This window comes from Leucopleurus acutus, assembly GCF_964270905.1.
Source record: "Leucopleurus acutus genome assembly, chromosome: 15".
Lineage (NCBI taxonomy): Eukaryota > Metazoa > Chordata > Mammalia > Artiodactyla > Delphinidae > Leucopleurus > Leucopleurus acutus.
In genome coordinates, this window is record NC_139157.1 from 20418146 (window position 1) to 20437586 (window position 19441).

Below are 19441 nucleotides of genomic sequence, written 5' to 3' on the forward strand. Positions count from 1 at the left end.
AAAACAAATACCGTATGCTAATGCATACATATGAAATCTTAAAAAAAAAAAAAAAAAAAAGGTACAGGGCTTCCCTGGTGGCGCAGTGGTTAAGATTCCGCCTGCCAATGCAGGAGACATGGGTTCGAGCCCTGGTCCGGGAAGATCCAACATGCCACGGAGCAACTAAGCCGGTGCGCCACAACTACTGAGCCTGCACTCTAGAGCCCTTGAGCCACAACTACTGAAGCCTGTGCGCCTAGAGCCCGTGCTCTGCAACAAGAGAAGCCACCGCAATGAAGAGTAGCCCCCGCTCACCGCAACTAGAGAAAGCATGCGCGCAGCAACGAAGACCCAATGCAACCCAAAGTTAATTAATTAATTAATTTTTAAAAAATGGTACTGATGAACCTAGTGGCAGGGCAGGAATAAAGACGTAGACATAGAGAATGGACTTGAGGACACGGGGGGGAGGGGGAAGCTGGGGTGAAGTAAGAGTAGCATCGACATGTATACACTACCAAGTGTAAAATAGATAGCTACTGGAAAGCAGCCGCATAGCACAGGGAGATCAGCTCGGTGCTTTGTGACCGCCTGGAGGGGTGGGATAGGGAGGGTGTGAGGGAGGCTCAAGAGGGAGGGGATATGGGGATATATGTATGCATATGGCTGATTCACTTTGTTATACAACAGAAACTAACACAGTATGGCGAAGCAATTATACTCCAATTAGGATGTATTAAAAAAAAAGAAAAGAATATTCTGAATATGATGATTGAAACACTGATATCACTTTTAACTGTATTCCTCTGGTTAAGTGTCCAGGAGCTTTGCTGATTATTACTTTTGAGTCTTTTGGTGAAGACAAATCAGCGGACAGCATAAACACAGAGAATGATCCAGGAAACCAGGATACTTGGCCACTTGCTTTTTAAGTTGTGACCATGGAAAGCCTACATGTCTGAAGAATAAAAACATACTCTCATGTCTGAGATTTTTCCCATACATCCTTTATTATATTCTTCACAAGTGTACACTTTCATTTAGGCTATCTGAAGGGTAAATAAATGTTACACAAAAGTATAACCTAACAGCCATAACCTCCAACTCAAGAATATTTTCTATGACTGTAGAGATTTAAAATAGCACTTTAAAAATACCATAAGTGTTCAATATCATCAACTCTATAATCCAACTAATCACAAAAAAGGTACCTGCTGTGATGATATTGATAAAACGGTTTGGTTATAAAGGTATTAGAAGAAACTAAACTTACTTAATACTTGATTTGTTCACTACAGTAGCCCTCAAATGAAAGTCTCAGGAGATTTCATAAATAAAAAAATACCTTCAGGGTAGATATGGAAGGGAACAAAAGGAGGGTTCCTGGGATCCTGAAAATGTTTTCTTTCTAGATGCTGGTTTATGGGTAAGTTCCATTTGCAAAGAGTCAGTGAGCTATAAATCTAGGATACACGTACATTTCTATTTGTTATGCCTCCAGAAATTTTTCAAAAACCTTCCTGGTCAAATTCTTTATATAAATTTCAGTGTACATTCTAAGCACTTGGGAAAACATTATGACAAGGGTCCTAAAAATTACAGTTAGCAACAGAACAAAAAAAGCACATCCCACAAATTGATAATGCCAGAAAGTATCTAATGAGTCTTACTTGATTATCAGAAATTTGTTTGATAAGTGGATCCCTTCGAGCTTGTTGAAGAATATAGAGGCGAGCCTCATACTTTCTCATGAGCTCCTCCGTCTCTTCCCTGTGGTCATCCCACTGAAGGCTGTCAATAATCATGTCCTCCAGCTGCTGCTGTCTTAACTCCACACCATGCTGGGTGCTATCCCACTGGTTCTTGACCTTTTCCACTGGAGGAGGCATTATATATATTTTTAAAAATCCCAGAAAGTAACTATCAGGAAAGGGAAAAAATACCTGATACCAAATTCATCACAAATAAGGTTATATACAGAAAAGAGAAAGGAGGCAAAATGGTACATACATTTGAAAGGAATTTTATTATGTCTGCCACACTGTATGACTGATATATTTCTGAAACCATCCTTGAAGAAAAAATCTTGAATTAAACTCTATTTTAAATGCATTAAAATATCTCACAATAAAGATACTGACTATTATAAACTGACAAACTAAAAATTATAAAGAAAATAAATTCCTACCTAATTTATATTTACAGAACCTGGTTTGAAGAAGGCAGATTTTAACAGTACATTATGATAGAACTTTATGACCAAAGATACAGTCATTTGTCATCCTCTAAGGAAGTATTGATTTTAAAAGAAAATAAAATACTTAAGAATACTTTTCACATTTGTTTTACTGTAGCATGAAACCTCTCTAAAAGGAAGTGTTTTTATATATTCAAGAGAAGTGCTAAAAGTAAATTAGATTCAAGTTCTAGGTACTCAGCAGTTTTTTATTATAAAAAAATCCATATTGGCTCTTTTCCTCTCTCTTTTTTATTGTTTCTATTTCTCTTTCTTTCATTCTCTCTTTCTGTCTCTTTCTCTTTTCCTTTTCTCTCCCCTACTTTCTTTCCTCTTGTATTTTTAACATGTGTCAAGGAAAAAGAAATCTAAGGAAACTTAAACTTTTGATTAATTACTTCAGGGGCAATTCATGATTTGAACTGAAGTACTAGTAAGCAATAACTTTAAATATCTTCAACAACCCATTCGTAATAAGTAGGTAGAAAGTTAGAAACAAATTTCTAGAAGATGCCTTGTATGCCAGAAAGACTGAAGGGCTATAGTTAAGTACCAGGCCAAGAAGAATTTAACTAAAAAATAACATTGCAGGGCTTCCCTGGTGGCGCAGTGGTTGAGAGTCCGCCTTCCGATGCAGGGGACGCGGGTTCGTGCCCCGGTCCGGGAGGATCCCACATGCCGCGGACCGGTTGGGCCGGTGAGTCATGACCACTGAGCCTGCGCGTCCGGAGCCTGTGCTCCGCAACGGGAGAGGCCACAGCAGTGAGAGGCCCGTGTACCGCAAAAACAAAAAAAACATTGCAGCTAGGTCATAATGAGACCTTTCGGTAAAATTCTTCAAACAATACTGGGTTATAGTAAACCATAAGAGCTATCAGTTTAAGACTGTTCAGAAAAATGTAAATTATACTTATGTATAATAATTCTAAAAAATTGTTCAGTGAGATTATTTTATGCTGTCTTATCCAACAGTTTAAATAAATTGCTTACGTTTTAACTTAGGGAGAGGGAAAATTTATTGTAATGGTTTACTTGTCAGTTACAAAGTTACATAAACTATAACTAACAGAATCCTTTAATACTGAACAAATAAAACTAAAGATATCAAGTGACAGCAAGTATCAGAGGTTTACCATAAAAGATAAGCAAATTATCCTATTCATTGGAAATAAGTGCAAAAAGCAAGTTACTATTGGTAGTACCCTCTGGCTGAGGGTGGTTTTTCATATAACGAATAATGATATGGACCATGAAGCCTCTATACCAGAAAAAATTGAGAGGAAAAAAAAAAAGAGGGAGTTAAATTGAAAAAGGAAGATATTCGGGAGAAGAAAACCTTAAAGCAAACTTTGGACAGAGAGGAGGGGTGGAGGAAAAAACAAAAGATGGTAGAAAAAGCAAAGTGGAGAAGCTTTTGTAAATAGTTTGGTGTCACCAAAGCTGAGACGCTCCTTTGCCATGTGATGGGAAACAGGGTCACTCCAAAGTTCGATAGGCAGAAGCAATCCACCAGTTAATAAAAAAATAAAAATAAAATAAAAATTATAAAAACGGGGGAAAGAAAGAAAATGGCTTACTTAGTAAAAATAAACCAATATTGTGACACACTAAAAGTTCTCTGCTAACTCATCTCTTATAATAACCTTGTTGCTGCAACATTTATTTTGAAATCAAAACAGTTTTTATAGGGGGAATAGTTGACTTTCCTTCAGAAATATTAGACTAGGTAATAAAATACCTTCCAGTTTATATTCTGCCACAAATAAATATTTATTAAGGAACTAATTGGTACTGGGCCCTGGGGGAGGCCTCAGGGCCAAAAAGGGGAGTATTTACAGTCTATGGAGGGGAGAGAGAATTAACTGTGAGATCTACAACGAAATTATGGGGGAAAAGGTCACAGCAGGAACTAAAGACAGAAAATATAGTTCACCAGAGACTAAAAGAGGGTGGGAGAGACTTCACAAAGGAGGTGATATTTTAGCTGCTTAGTAGAATTTCACCTGGGGAGAGGCCAAGAAGAAAAAAATGTGAATAAAGGTAAGGAGACTAAGAAATGTCAGGGCATTTTAAAGAATATATACAATACAGAACAGTTAAAGACAGTGCTGAGGGCTAAAGAGAGAAAGGGAGTGATGAAAGCAGACAGTGATTGCCCCTATGTGTCATTCTTGAGAATTTTGACTTTGTTTGGTATGTCATACAGATTTAACGGATGCCTTTAAGCCAGAAAGCAAATTTGAAACAGGGAACTTTGTTGTTGCTGTTTTGTATTTACTTTTTGTTTTGTTTTACTTTGTATTTAACTAAAGTATTCCCAACTTCGTGCCAGGCACACAGGTGTATAGTAACTGCTCAATAAATATTTTTGGAATGACTTTTGAGAAGATGAGTTAAGAGACACGGTAAGATTTGGTTTCAGTGAATATAACAGAAGAATTGATTTGCATTCCTATGGGTTTCTCTAACTTTTGTATTTTTTGGTTCCTTTAAAAGAAACTCTAACTTAAAAGAAAAAAGCTTCAATGTATCAGTAATTACTTAAAAGTAATGATATTAATACTTTAAGGAACTCATAAAGGAATTATGACAATGTTCACAAAAAATAAAAAACAAGGGAAAGCTATTTTATTAATAGAGTATCAAATATCAAATTATCAAATAATATTAATTTCTGGTTGAAAAATCTTCAAAAATGTATGTGTGTGGGGGTATGTGTTACCATTTTCAGGGAAGGTGAATGATGATATATAATTTTTTTAAAAACCTACATTTTTCTGTGATTGCTGTTCTCACATCTGAACTGGAAGCTTTATTTTTCAAATTCTGTGCCAATGTAAAAACATAATCAAGCTGAGGATGGCGCTGTTCTAAGTCCGCCTTTGTGATCTGTTAAGACAAAATGATTGTTAAAATAGATTAATAAGCCATATGATAAAATAGTAACAAAGCAAAATTGGTGTGTTGACATCAAACTTGTTGTTTTCCTCCTACAAGAGATAGTGATGCATCAGTGATGTAGTGGAGAAAGTGCAGGAATTGAAGTCAGAGGTCCTAGGTTCAAGTCTCAGCTCTCCCACTTATCGCCTGGATCACCAGGCAAGGCACTTTACCTCTCTGTGTTTTTATTTTCACAAAAAGAAATAATAAAATGCTTGCAGTTCAGCTATATCAACTCTGAGGAAATTAAACGAAGAAAATCTCTTTGAAAACTAAACAGTGCTTTCAAAACATCAGTAGTGATTTCTTCAGCTGATGCTTTGCATATCTGTCCTACATCAGATATGAACATAAATTAACGGCATCTACAGGGATGGAGGTAAAGTATTAGAAAAATCCTAATTGGAATAACTGCAAATTAAATAATCTTAGACATGAAAAACTGCTGCTCTAGAAAGTTTGTGTCTCTTGGTACTAATAAATATGGGAGAAAAGTTAGCAATATCAGAAAAATGGTGTGTTTTAAGTATAGAACTAATAGCCTTAAAGATTAGAAAACACAATTTCCAAAGATTCTCTCCCAGCTCTTCCTCTGCGAATTCACTAATTTTTCAGATTTCAATTATTCCTACAGTGTCAAATATTATCTCTAAATGGCTTATTCACAACTTCTAATCCTGAATCGCAAAGAGACAGTTCAATGAATGCTGATCATTTCCTTCTAAGTGGCAAAAGGGCCTCTCAACACAACATATTTGAAACTAAATCAATCAAACCCTCATCCACATTCCATTTCTTCTGTTCCTGATTTCTGCTAATTGCAATAGCATCATCTCAGCCCCTCAGCAAAGGCTTTTCTCCTTGTTTTAAGCATCTCTTGCACAGTTCCCAGTCTTCTTACTCAAGCAGAGCATTGTTATCATCAGTCTCCAGCCACAATTTACAAAAGAAAAAGGGAAAAACAAGATGCTTGGCAACTGCTTACAGACTAAACGTCCGAAGAGCTTTGCGTGGTCTACAAGCTCCTTCACAATGTGAACTTGAGCTGCCTTTGCTCTCTTACTTCCTACTACACCTCTTTCCTGCACAATTCTTGACCCAATATCCTTCATGCTCCCCACCTCATGTCTTTATTCACCCTGGTCCCTATACAAGGAATGCCATTTATTTTGTCTCTAAATGTCAAAATCCCATGTAGTCTGCCTTCGTTCACTGTGGATGTAATCCCTTTCCTCATTCTGGCTCCCCCTTACAGGTGGCGTGTACCTGTCCCGCAGCTTTTATTAGACTGTGCCTGGCCACACATGTTTTTAATATGGGAATAAAACTGATACCTACCTCACAAGATTATTAAAGTGAATGAAATAATACATGTAAAATACTCAGAAAAATACCTAGCATACATTAAGCACTTAGTAAGTGTTTAGCAAGAGCTGTTATTATTTCATGGTTCATTCCCAGTTTCTATCTGGTATATTCTTTTCAATATCCCTAGACAGCACACAGCCCAGTACCAAAAACAGTACCAAAAACACACTGAATGTGGAAAAAAGAACTTTACAAATTGATAGTAGATGGCATATGTATAGAAATAAAACTATAGTCAGGAGATTCTCACTTAACGATGTCAGCAATTAAACAAATAAGCTCATTATGAAATATAAGTTGAAAAGGCACTTCAACAAATTATTCTCCATGACACTAGGCATTAAATGTAACACCAGTTTACAATTACACTGATGTGGCTGGATTTATGATACCAGTTTTAGATCATAAAAATACAGTGACTCTACAGCTCACATGGTTAAACCTGTTCTTACGAAAACAGCACAAATGCAAGAAAAGCTTTACTCATCAGAGCTAGCCCAGGATGGCTGTTTGACAGGTCAAGAATTTTTTAAAGCTCATTCTCCCAGAGTTTAAGATAAACAAAAGTGATCCGAACAGATCTTGGTGTTTCCATGACAAGCCTTTACACTAGGTACCTACTTTCATTCGGGAGATTGTCTTATTGATCTCTTCTACATCCCCGACAGTGACAATGTTGGACTTCAGCATCTGGTCGATCAACACCAGCCAGTCGGCCAGTTCTGTTATCGTTTTATCCAGATCAGCAGGAACTGAAATTTCTGAAGTACGAGGAGACTGAACAGGAATATCTGATGCAGATGATGCTAGCACCACCTTTTGGACACTGGGATGAGCTGAAATAAAAAACGTAGCAAAGTATCAATAACACAGCAGGATAATCTGACTGTGGTGATGTAATGGTGACATGTATGTGTATTTATGTAAAATTTAGTTTAAGTAAAACAATTGAAAGAGGTTTTTATTTTATTTTATTTTTTTGCGGTACGCGGGCCTCTCACCGCTGCAGCCTCTCCCGTTGCAGAGCACAGGCTCCAGACGCGCAGGCCCAGCGGCCATGGCTCACGGGCCCAACCGGTCCGCGGCATGTGGGATCCTCCCAGACCGGGGCACGAATTCGTGTCCCCTACATCGGCAGGCGGACTCTCAACCACTGCGCCACCAGGGAAGCCCGGTTTTTATTTTTTAATATTGAAATAGCAATGGCATTTCCTGAATTATCTATATGTTTTTGGTTGCCATAATGGCAATTAAACACACCGTCTCACCATATTCTAGGGCAGCAATAACTCAAAAGTAACTAATGCTGATATCAAGAGAAAATAAAATAAAAACTACATCAACCATGAGAAAATTAGGAATGTTATTTTATTTTGTCAAGATGTTTTTGCTTTAATTGTAAAGCCATCTTATTTGTAATTTTCTGTTCTTTTTCACTTCCCTTTACAACATGAGCATTTGTCCCTTTTAATAAACATCACTGTGAATACCTATGTAACAATCTATGTTATATAGTCTCTTTTAGTTACCTCTTTTCCTACAGCTGGATACTTAGACTACTCCTGAACTTTTTTACTTTAAAAAAGAGCTTTCATATATGGTCAACTAATATTTGACAAGAATATACAATGGAGAAAAGATAGTCTTTTCAGTAAATGGTGCTAAGATAATTGAACATTCACACATGAAACAGTAAATTTGGACCCATGTCTTACACCACTCACAAAAAACTAACTCAAAATGGATTAAAGACTTAAATGTAAGACCCGAAACCATGAAACTCCTAGAGGAAAACAGGAATAAAGCTCCTTGACCTGGGTCATGGTGTTCACTCTTTGAATACGCAACAAAATCAAAACTGAACAAGTGGGACTACATCAAACTAAAAAGCTGCTACACAGCAAAGCCATCAACACAACAAAGTGAAAAGACAACCTACACAGAATAGGGAAAAAAATATGTGTAAACCGTATATCTGATAAGGGGTTAGTATTGAAATGTATACATATAATTCAGACATAAGAAATGAGAAAATCCTATCATTTTAGACACCATGGATGGACCTTGAAGGCATTATGCTAAGTAAAGTAAGTCAGACAGAGAAAGACAAATACATATGATCTCATATATGGTATCTAAAAAGAAAAAAAATTCATAGGAAAAGAGGTCAATCAGACCTGTGGTTACCAGAGGTGAAGGGTGGGGGGAGAGGAAATTGGAGAAAGGTGGTCAAAAGGTACGAACTTCCAGTTACAAGATAAACAAGTACCAAGGATGTAATGTACAACATGAAGACTATAGTTAACACTGCTGTATGATATATAGGACAGTTGTTGAGAGTAAATCCTATGAGTTCTCATCATAAGGAGAATTTTTTTTCCTTTTATCTTTTTTCAACTTTATCTATATGAGAAGATGATCCATTTACGGTAATCACTTCCCAATACATGTAAATCAAACCATCATGCTGTTTGCCTTAAACTTATACAGTGATGTATGTCAATTATTTCTCAATAAAACTGGAAAAAAACTGGGTGTAAAGAAGCATAGAACTTAACACAGGTGCAGCTATAGCCATCTGTCAAGGATATTTAAATTCCTATCACAACACTGCATCAGAGAACATAAAGAATAATATTAAGGAAATTCAACAAAAGTGTTTTTGCTCTTAGGCTTTGCCTACTTATCATCTTCTAAATGAGGTCTCTTGATATTCTTTTTAAAATTTCAATATCCTCTCAGCACACCTGATTTCCTCATGTGCTCCACGGCCAACCTCAGTGGTACAGTCTCTCTTACACTTCCTCTATTTTTCTTCCAATATAGATGTATTTCACTTATTTATTACGTGTATTTATTGATGAATCCCTGACACCTAGAACTACACCTGGCACATAGTAGGTGCTCAATAATATTTGTTGAATTAAAAAAAAAACGTGCAAAAAAAAAACCCAACAAAAACCAGAAAAAAAAAGATCTTGCAACAAGTATCTTTTTGTATATTCTTTACAGTTCTGATTGCCACCTTAGTAGAAATTTCCCGAAACAGAAATACTAGGTTAAAAAATATGAAAAAATTTAATGTATCTACTACTGATTGCCAAATTGTTTTCCTTAAAAGTTGGAAATTTAGACTTCCGGCAGTGTGTGGAACTTATGAGCATCCTGCATCCACACAAAATTCTATCTCTACGGATAAACACACACCTTTCACCATTGCTTCATTTCACGTCCTTTTGGTTACCAGTGAGGATAAATATTCTTCATGTTTGGTAATCAAATATGGTATAATTTATAACTGTATGTGTTCTTTACCTGCTTCCTTATCAATTTGGATGAACTCCTTATGCAAGAAAGATAAACCCCGTCACATTGCTGAAAACAATCTTTCTATTTTAGGATTTAATTTGTTTTCTTTTTATCATATAGATGTTAACGAAGTTCAGTTGAGCAAATCCATAAATCTGTCTTGGGGGACTGTTTTCTCAGAACTTACTCTTGTCTTCTCCAAAGATTTGATATATATTTTCTCTATATTTTTTGTTTGTATGTTTTTGTCTTATTTTGAACAGTGGGAGACTGGTAATTGTTTTTCTTTAGTTTTTATACAAGAGGTGGTTGAATTCATTATTAGATCTATCTAGACCCACTTTAGCATAAGGTATATTAAATGAGGCTTAAATAATTTTCTAAAAAATGTAGTCAATCTGTAAATTCAGCACAATATAAAAAAAAATCCCAACAGGTTTGTGTGTAACTTGACCAAATTATACATTCAAATTTTGATTTTAAAATTAACATAGGAAAGAAAAGGGCCAAGAACAGTCAAAACATTTTATTTTTGATGGAGGGTCATGCCTTACCAGATATTTAGTTGTATTACTCAGCTAATGATGAATGATTAACCTCGTGTATTACAGATCCAGACATTCAAACAGACCACTAGAAGAGAACAGCCACAGTGCGTAGGTGGCAGAGAAGCCTGACCTTGGCAGAGACTACATTATAGATCAATGAGGAGGAATTTACTGGTCAATAAATGATGCTGGGAAAAGTGGTGACCCATGGCTGCAGCGGGAAGATGATGGGACAGATTTTGACCTCACACGTACCTTAGGAAAATTAATTTTCAGTGGAATTAAGGACCTGCATATGAAAACTAAAATTGTAAAATATAGAAGAATATCTTTATGACTTCAGAGTAATAGAGGATTTCTAAAATAAATCACAAAAAGGAAAGCTATTAATAGATTATTAATGTTTAAGAATTCTGAAAATAGTACCACAAATACAAATTTTAAAAGCCACAGATTAAGGGAGAAGGTATTTGCAATGCACATTCCAGACAAGGAATTAGTAACAAAGTAGTTTTTTCAAACTCAAAAAAAAACATCAACCAGGCTTCCCTGGTGGCGCAGTGGTTGAGAATTTGCCTGCCAATGCAGGGAACACGGGTTCGAGCCCTGGTCTGGGAAGATCCCACATGCCATGGAGCAACTAGGCCCGTGAGCCACAACTACTGAGCCTGCGCGTCTGGAGCCTGTGCCCTGCAACAAGAGAGGCCGCGACAGTGAAAGGCCCAAGCACCGCGATGAAGAGTGGCCCCCACCTGCCGCAACTAGAGAAAGCCCTTGCACAGAAACGAAGACCCATCCCTGGTGGCGCAGTGGTTGAGAGTCCGCCTGCCGATGCAGGGGACACGGGTTCGTGCCGCGGTCCAGGAAGATCCCACATGCAGCAGAGCGGCTGGGCCCGTGAGCCATGGCCGCTGAGCCTGCGCGTCCGGAGCCTGTGCTCCGCAACGGGAGAGGCCACAACAGTGAGAGGCCCACGTAACGCAAAAAAAAGAAGACCCAACACAGCCATAAATAAATAAATAAATAAATAAATAAATAGCAGTTTCTTAAAAAAAAAAAAAAAATCAACCAACAATCCACAGAAGAGGAAATAAGAAAGACAATAAACATATTTTTAAAAGGTTCAAGCACACAGGTAATTGAGGAAACACAAATTAAAATGAAGTGTCCTATCTCCACAGGTCACAGGTTCCAAATGTGATGTCTGGGGAGCTCTGGGTCCCTAGAGACCCTTCCAAGGGGTGTGGATGCCAAAACTACGATCATCATCATCATAAGTTATTTGCCTCTTCCTGCTCATTCCTTCTCAAATGTAGACTGGCGTTTTACTCAAGGCTACATGACGTATGATATCACAATAGAGCGAATGAAGAAGCAGATACAAGAATCCAGGTGTCTTCTCTTATGGCAGAAATTTAAAGATTTTCAAAAATGTAATGTCATATCACTTTTCTAATTTTTTTTTGTTTTGGAAAATATACTTTCTTATGTTAATATCTTATAAAATATATTTTATTAACAGAATGTTTTTATTATTGTTATTTTAACAAGTTAACAAACAAATAACTTTTGAAATCTCTCGGTTTTACTTTCTAATTAGGTAAATATTGATAGACAGAACTCACACAAACAAAAGGTCTTTGGGGGTAATCAATAATTTTAAAAGGCATACAGCAGTCCTGGGAATAAAATGTTGGCGCGCTGGAAACAACGTAGAACAATGAGAAGCCTCACATTCAGCTGGTGGAAGGGTAACCTGGAACAACTAGTCTAGGCAGCAGCTAGCAAAGCAAAGTTGCCTGTATTCACCACGATCACCCCAGGGAGTCACCACCACATACCCTAGAGAATAGCTCATACATCATTCTGCCCAATCCTCACTGTCACTTTTTGTGCTTTTAAAAAACTGAAAACAACCTAAATATTCATTCACTGTTTCATCAAATATCTATTAAGAACCTACAATGTGCAAAGCACTTGACTAGATGCTACAGGTATGGGAATGTGTAAGACAAAGCCCTTGACCTCGCAGAGTTTGCATTCTGGTGGGGGTGAATGGATATACGCCACGAAGTAAAACCAATGCAAGAAGCTGGAGAGAGACAGGATGTATCTTGGAGAGAGACAGGATGTATCTGACATAGCGTGGTCAGATCAAGAAAGGCCCATTTAAAAAGGGAATATTTGAGAAGAGAACAAACGAAGTGAGTGTGTGAAACATGCAATATCTGAGGGAAGGACATTTGGGTAAGAAAGAAAGAAGAAACAGCAAGCACAAAGACCATAAATGGAAATGTTCTTGGCATGTTAGAAACAGCAAGAAGACCAGTGTGTTTGAGGCAGAATGAACAAAGGAAAAAGTGATAAGAAATGGGATTACAGAGACAGGGAGCAGACAGATCATGCATGGTCTTCTGGACCATGGTAAGACTGTAGAACTCACTTGTGTATGATGGAAGTGATTAAAAGATTGAAATCAAAGGAGTGACATCAAACCTGTTTCTAAAGCATCACTCAGCTGCTATCAGAAGAACAGATTATCGAGGAGTGGTAAGATAAGAACAGAATCAGGACAGCGAGTTAGGAGAACTGTTCACTTCAAAATGTCCCTGGAAAACTATTTTCCAGTGTCCTCACCTTGCCTCTTCCCTTGCCTCCAGCAGCATCTGGTTCTACTCTGGTCCCAGGAAAGGCTAAAAGTCTCACCTCCCATGAGAGGGAATGCCTTGCACACACTGGGCAGTGAAATATGTCTTGTGTTTAGAGAAGATATTCTTTTCAAATGATTGAAAGCAGAATAAGAAATCTCAAGTGCATTGTGTTTTTAAATAAGTTTTTCTAATTCATACACAATGCTCGTAATCATAAAATTTTGTTATGTATAAAAAATTTTGTAAAGAAATAAACTGTATCTTACCAGCAATTCTTGTCTGAGCAACAGAACAGGGTTCCTGGATGCGTTCCTTCAGCGCACTAGGCACTTCTCTGCAAATCTAGAGCATCAGGCCAAACAGAAAGAGAAGGATAGTATATAAATAAAGACGATTATATATTCTGAAGAGGAAGCGTTCTTCTAAATGATAATGCCACCGCTTTCCTCCTCCTCAGTGCCTAAGCTTCTGTGTCCACTTTCACTAACCACTATCCACTGCAGTCTTGCTTGACCCCCAGCTCCACCAGCATCAAGAATGTCATCCAGTCCTTAACTGCCTTGCCCCTTTGCAACATTTAATGCTGCCACTCCCTCTCCCTTGAATTTTGTTAGTATTCTACAGTCTTGATTTTACTCCCACCTCTCTGACTGATCTTCTAAGTGTCCTTCCCCAGCTCATTTTCCTCTGCCCACCCACCAAATACCAACATTCTACAGGGTAGGATTTTTGGTCTTCTAACCCTCGATACTGGCCTCTCTCCCTGGGTCCTGGTTTCTAATGGTTTCACTTATCACGCGGAGTTTTAAGAGGCTGAAGACTCCCCCAAACCTATCTTCAGTCCAGCTTTCCCTGTCAACTGTACATTCAGACGTGTCCAAATATGGATTCATCACCTGCCTCCTTGACACTCTCTTCACAAAGTTGTCTAATGACTCTAACTATTTTTCCAGATCAGTTACCCTGATCTGGATGGTGGGCTTTGCTCAGAGGAGTTACTTGATGTCCTGATGTCCTAAGCATATCCATCCTTGGGTTCGCTCCATCCATCTCTGTGGTGCAGCTATAGTGATCTTTCAAAATGTAACTTGTTTAAAACCCATCAACAGTTTCCCACTGCTTTCAAGGTGGTGAAATAGCTTCAAGACGGAACTTGAATTCCTTGTGATGCATGGTGAGGCCCCCAGGTCTCTGCAAGCATCTCTTGTCCTTCCAATTCATATTGAGCTACTTCCAGGACCCAGATTCACTCTCTGTCCCCTCTAGACCCCTTTCACTTACTGCTTCTTTTACCTGCAATGCCTTTTCCTCCATTCTCCATCTGACCAATACTCATTCATCTTTTATCATCTTAGCTTGGATATGATCTCCACAAAATCTTCCACGGTTATCACCCAAAGCCAGGTAGGTGCCCTACCTTTATGTGCCCATGGATACCTCTTTCTTATAACTGTTTATCTACTTGTCTCACCCACAATAAGCTCTTTGGGTTAGAAGCATTTTCATGCTCTTTACTGTATTCCTAGCTCTTAAAATGGTGCCTGGCATAAAATGAGAGTCTGGTAGAAACCTATTAAGTGAATGAATAAAAGCATGAATGAATGAAATATCTCAGATTAGTATCTCTTAAAATGTGTTTGTTGAAATTCTCTACAGAGTAAGCATTGCTTCGTCTTAGACATTCGCAATTCACATAATTAGTGTAAAATCTATGTGAAGTCCTGTGATAAAGGAAGGTTTGGCTCTATCTAACATCGTGCTCCCAAAGTGACCACCATACCCTATTTTACACAATCCCCATTGACATCCTCTGTGTTAAATAAATACATGTGCTCTGACTGAATATGCACATGCTGAGTCTGGCATGTTTGACACGGGGCCAACAAGTCTGGAAAGCAGCACAGGGAGAGAAGAGTAGCAGATGAAGTCAGAGAGATAACAGGAAGCCAGAACATGATGAACCTAATAGTCAGAGTGAGGACTTCGGCCTTTACTCTGAATGTGATGGATACCATTAGTGGGCTTTGTTCAGGGGAATTACTTAAACTGAGTTATGGGGGGTTTTTTGGGTTTTTTTTTTTTGCGGTACGCGGGCCTCTCACTGTTGTGGCCTCTCCCGTTGCGGAGCACAGGCTCCAGATGCGCAGGCCCAGCGGCCATGGCTCACAGGCCCAGCCGCTCCGCGGCACATGGGATCTTCCCAGACCGGGGCACGAACCTGCATCCCCTGCATCAGCAGGCGGACTCCCAACCACTGTGCCACCAGGGAAGCCCCTGAGTTATGTTTTAACAAATACTTTGGGTGCTTTCTTGAGAAGAGACTGACAAAGGGAAAAGGAGGAAACAGGAAGAGCAGTGAAGTGGCCATTGTAGGAATCATACAACAAGAGATGACGGTGGCTTGAAACAACTTAGTGGCCACGGGGTAGTGAGAAATGGTCAAATTTATGAAATTTCGCAAACCTAAGAAAAGCTGAAAGAATTGCCCGAGGAACACCCATGTGCCACTCAATATGCACAATTGTTAAAATTTTGCTGCATTTGCCTTATGTATCTAGTCATCTAGCCATCCATTCAAACCGTCCATCAAAGAGACAGGTATTTTGAAGGAGAAGCTGATGATAGTGACTCCAAGGTTTACGTGTTTGTTTTTAATTGAGATATAATTCACATGTCATAAGACTGAGTCCAGGGTTTTTGGCATAAAACACAATAAGGATGTAATTACCAGTAACTGAGGTGGGAGGAGTATACTAAGGCACAGGAGGGAGGTGGAGATCAGGAGTCTGACTTTGTATGTTAGTCTGAGATACCTATTAGACACTGAAGTGGAGATGCTGAGCAGGCAGCTGTGATGAAGTCTAGATAATGAGAGAGTCCAGGCCAGAGATACAGATGTGTGAGTCATCAGTAACAGTAACTCATCAAGACGGTAAGTCTCAAGCAGAGAGGCTAGATCAATAAAGCACCTAAACCATTAGATATAGAATGAGTGCTATCATTTTAAAAGGATAGAGAGGGAGGAAAATGACTGATATGGGACCTATCCAAACCAGGGCAGAAACATATCCATTCAATGTCCCAGACAGACCTCACACTCTGTTATGGTATGTACCCAAGCCAAAATATATAGAAATCTATTACTTTATCTACCTCTGTTTCAACCGCAAAAAAATTAACAGTATGAGAGAAAGGACTTTATCTTAGTCATATTTGTAGCCACATACCGTTACATCCCACGTGGAACCTAGTAAATACGTGTTGAATGAATAAAATCATTAAAAATAAATCTACGTATGTGAAAAGTCACATTGAACATCACAAAGTTATTTTAATGCTTTCATTTTCAGAGTATAGTTATTAGCACTTTATTGCCTAATTCTAATATATACTCATTATTTAATATAGTATATAATGTATAAATCTCCTAGGCCAAAAAAATTCCATGTAAAATAAGTATTCTTTGAGAACATATGCTTCCATCCATGACAGATGAAAAAAATATAATTATCAATATTAGTAAGCATTAATAAAATGTGCGCATATTTGGGTATACGTAAAAGTAAAACAGTTGCCTGGTTCCACTTCTTTAACAACAAAATCAGTAAACATGAGGAAGGCGTCGCAGTAATTCTTAACACACACCTTATTCCATGTCAAATTTACAGTTCCCAAGCTTTCTGAAATTTTTTCTCTTTCATGTAAACTCAGACTTTTATCTGAAAGCATTTCTAATTCAGTTCTATTCAGCCATTTGAGTTTTTCAGCTTGATCATCCATCTCCTGGATTAAGTCCTGAAGGAGTCAGAAGAGGGGTATGGTTAAAAGGTTGTCATACCAGGAAAAGATCAAGAACTGTATTAGGAATCTCTTTGGGAAATACAGCAAGTTCCATAAACCTTCAAGTTGTGAACTTTCAAAGATGCGAACATGCGTGCCAGCCCCTGTATGCCAGCTGTTGTACTGTACTACCGTACTTTTCAAGGTACTGTACTATAAAGATTAAAAATGTTTTCTTTATTTTTTGTGTTTGTTTTTTATGTACATATTATCTGTGTGAAAAGTATTATAAACCTATTTCAGTACAATATTATATAGCCAACTGTGTTAGTTGGGTACCTAGGCTAACTTTGTTGGACTTACAAACAAATTGGACTTACAAATGAGCTCTCGGAACAGAACTCCTTCGTATGTCAGCAACTTATTGTACCCCTATAAATGTGGACCTTTAATTTCTTAAATGGAAATAAACTTCTAAGAAGCCTGAACTTATCTTAACAAACTGTAACTAATTTGGGAATGACCTCCCACCTTCAGTGTGCATTGTGTGTACATGAACTACTACCCCTGACCCCCTGTCTCTTAACAGGGTCATATTATATCATATTTACATCGACAACTTAACATTCTGTTCTTTGCTAATAAAATTATATCTATTCTAATGAAAGGCAAAAAAAAACCCAGAAACAACAGGAGCATTTTATGCACGCATCTCTATCTTATCTCTACCTACCCTAATATACTGTCCCATCCCCTGTGACTGCCCCCAAATTGTTTACAAAAGGCATATTCCAAGAAAACTATTGAAATTTTTAGATAAGACAGGAGCAAGTTTGTTAGGTATTTGTCACATTTTGAAAAGAAAACTTAATAATTGTTTGCCATGTATTTTTCTTCAGTATTAAAAGTTTCTTTCCCACAATACCTCAGTCATACTCCTTTAGAAAAAAATCTCTTATCAGATTAGTGGGTATCCTTTTAGGTATACTTTGTTGCACACAGATGTGTGTATCCACACTCACACACAATTTCTTTTTGTTTAGTAAAAATGTGAGCACATTATGCTTATTGTTCTACTACAAGTACTTTAATTCTTAGCACAAAAATATAAAATTTGTGGATATAAAAATGTATGGATATTTGGGTATATTAACATATCTATATATTTTTATGTATTTCTATATGTTGTATACCTATACAACTATAAACAATTCTTGTTGGTTGCAGATCAACAAAGAAAATTTGATTAATACAACCGTGATGCTAAGTCCATAGTAAGCTGCAGTGAGTTACTCTCAACTCACTTTGAGTCTTCTTGTAGGACTCAGTTTTATAGATAGTAATCAGTAATTATCTTCTAAGTCCCAAAGCAAAAACCTATACTTCCCAGCATTATTATATTCTAAAATGATGATGTCTGTTTAAAATATTCCAAAAACCTTTGGTCCAATACTGAGACCACATGACTTATTACTTTTATGTGTGTGAAGCCTTACCACTGCAAGAATAAAATGACAGCTGCTCTTTAAAATTAAAATTAAAAAAAAAAAGATATTCCTCTTTAAAGTTCACCACATTTACCACAAAGGACAAAGTTTCTTCCCCTTTCCTTCTTCAGTCATGCAGTATCTTATTTGCAGTGAAAATATTCGTGCATCAAAAAGCACTGGCAAATATAGAGACAAATAAACCACTTACTGTTAATTCTTGCAGGTTTTCTTCCAGCTCAGTGGTTGATCTTTTTTGCACAGCATTCTCGGCCTTTGTTAACCAACAGATAATCTCATCTAGTCTGTTTCTATAATCCATCACCTGCTTACTTTCTCCTTTTAACCTAAAAGATTATATTATTGAAAAATACTGAGAAAAAATATCCAGTTAACTAGAACATTATATATTTGCATTAGATATTCTGACTAAATATGTGATACACACAAAATAATTATTTTAATATGTATTAATTATTTTAATATGTATTCGTAAATGAGTGTTAATAGTAATACATATGTTCCGCAATACCAAAGATTATTTGCAAACATAAGAATAAGATTTCTTCCTTCATTAAATTAAAAAACATTAAAACTAAATAATGTTGTCTTCTCTCATAGTGAAAACCTATATAGAAATTTAATACAAAGGACTTATTTTAAGCTAGATACCACTGTACAACATAATGGAGGTTTTAAAAAGAAAACATGAAAAATGTCTTTATCTAAAATAATTAAAGAAAAATACATAATTCTTTATGAGTATTCCATGGATATAGAAAAGTATCATTATATGACATATTATTCACATTAGGTTGCAACTATTACTCTACTTTATTCATAGGAAAGAAAGAACAAGAACAAGGCAAGATACTGAGAATGGGAAACTTTTACAAATTTTCTTTTCTTTTACAAGAAAGACAAGAAAAAACAGAAATTTGATTAGCTCATTAAAATAAGTATTATATTTGAATAAAGCACCAAGTTCTAAAAAAAAATCTAGAAAAAACAAAGTCAAAGTTTTAAAGGCTATAAGGAAACAAATAGTCATATGAATATAAAAAAAACTGCCTCAATTATATCTTTTTAATGTTATAAGAATAACATTTATAATTATATAAACCATCTGTCAAAAGATGA

The 19441-nt window shown here is 37.0% G+C and overlaps 1 protein-coding gene across 6 annotated transcripts in view; it reads right to left on the reverse strand.

Moving 5' to 3' along the window:
* UTRN (utrophin) overlaps positions 1–19441 on the reverse strand; it is a gene marked incomplete at both ends in the record, with an annotated part of 495417 nt that overhangs the window by 252259 nt on the left and 223717 nt on the right. For all 6 annotated transcript variants that reach the window (XM_082855593.1, XM_082855592.1, XM_082855591.1 and 3 more), the window contains 6 exons: positions 1653–1858; positions 4990–5107; positions 7148–7362; positions 13301–13376; positions 16680–16829; positions 18513–18648. In XM_082855593.1, the coding sequence (XP_082711719.1) occupies positions 1653–1858; positions 4990–5107; positions 7148–7362; positions 13301–13376; positions 16680–16829; positions 18513–18648 (901 nt within the window). The remainder of the gene's footprint in view (positions 1–1652; positions 1859–4989; positions 5108–7147; positions 7363–13300; positions 13377–16679; positions 16830–18512; positions 18649–19441) is intronic.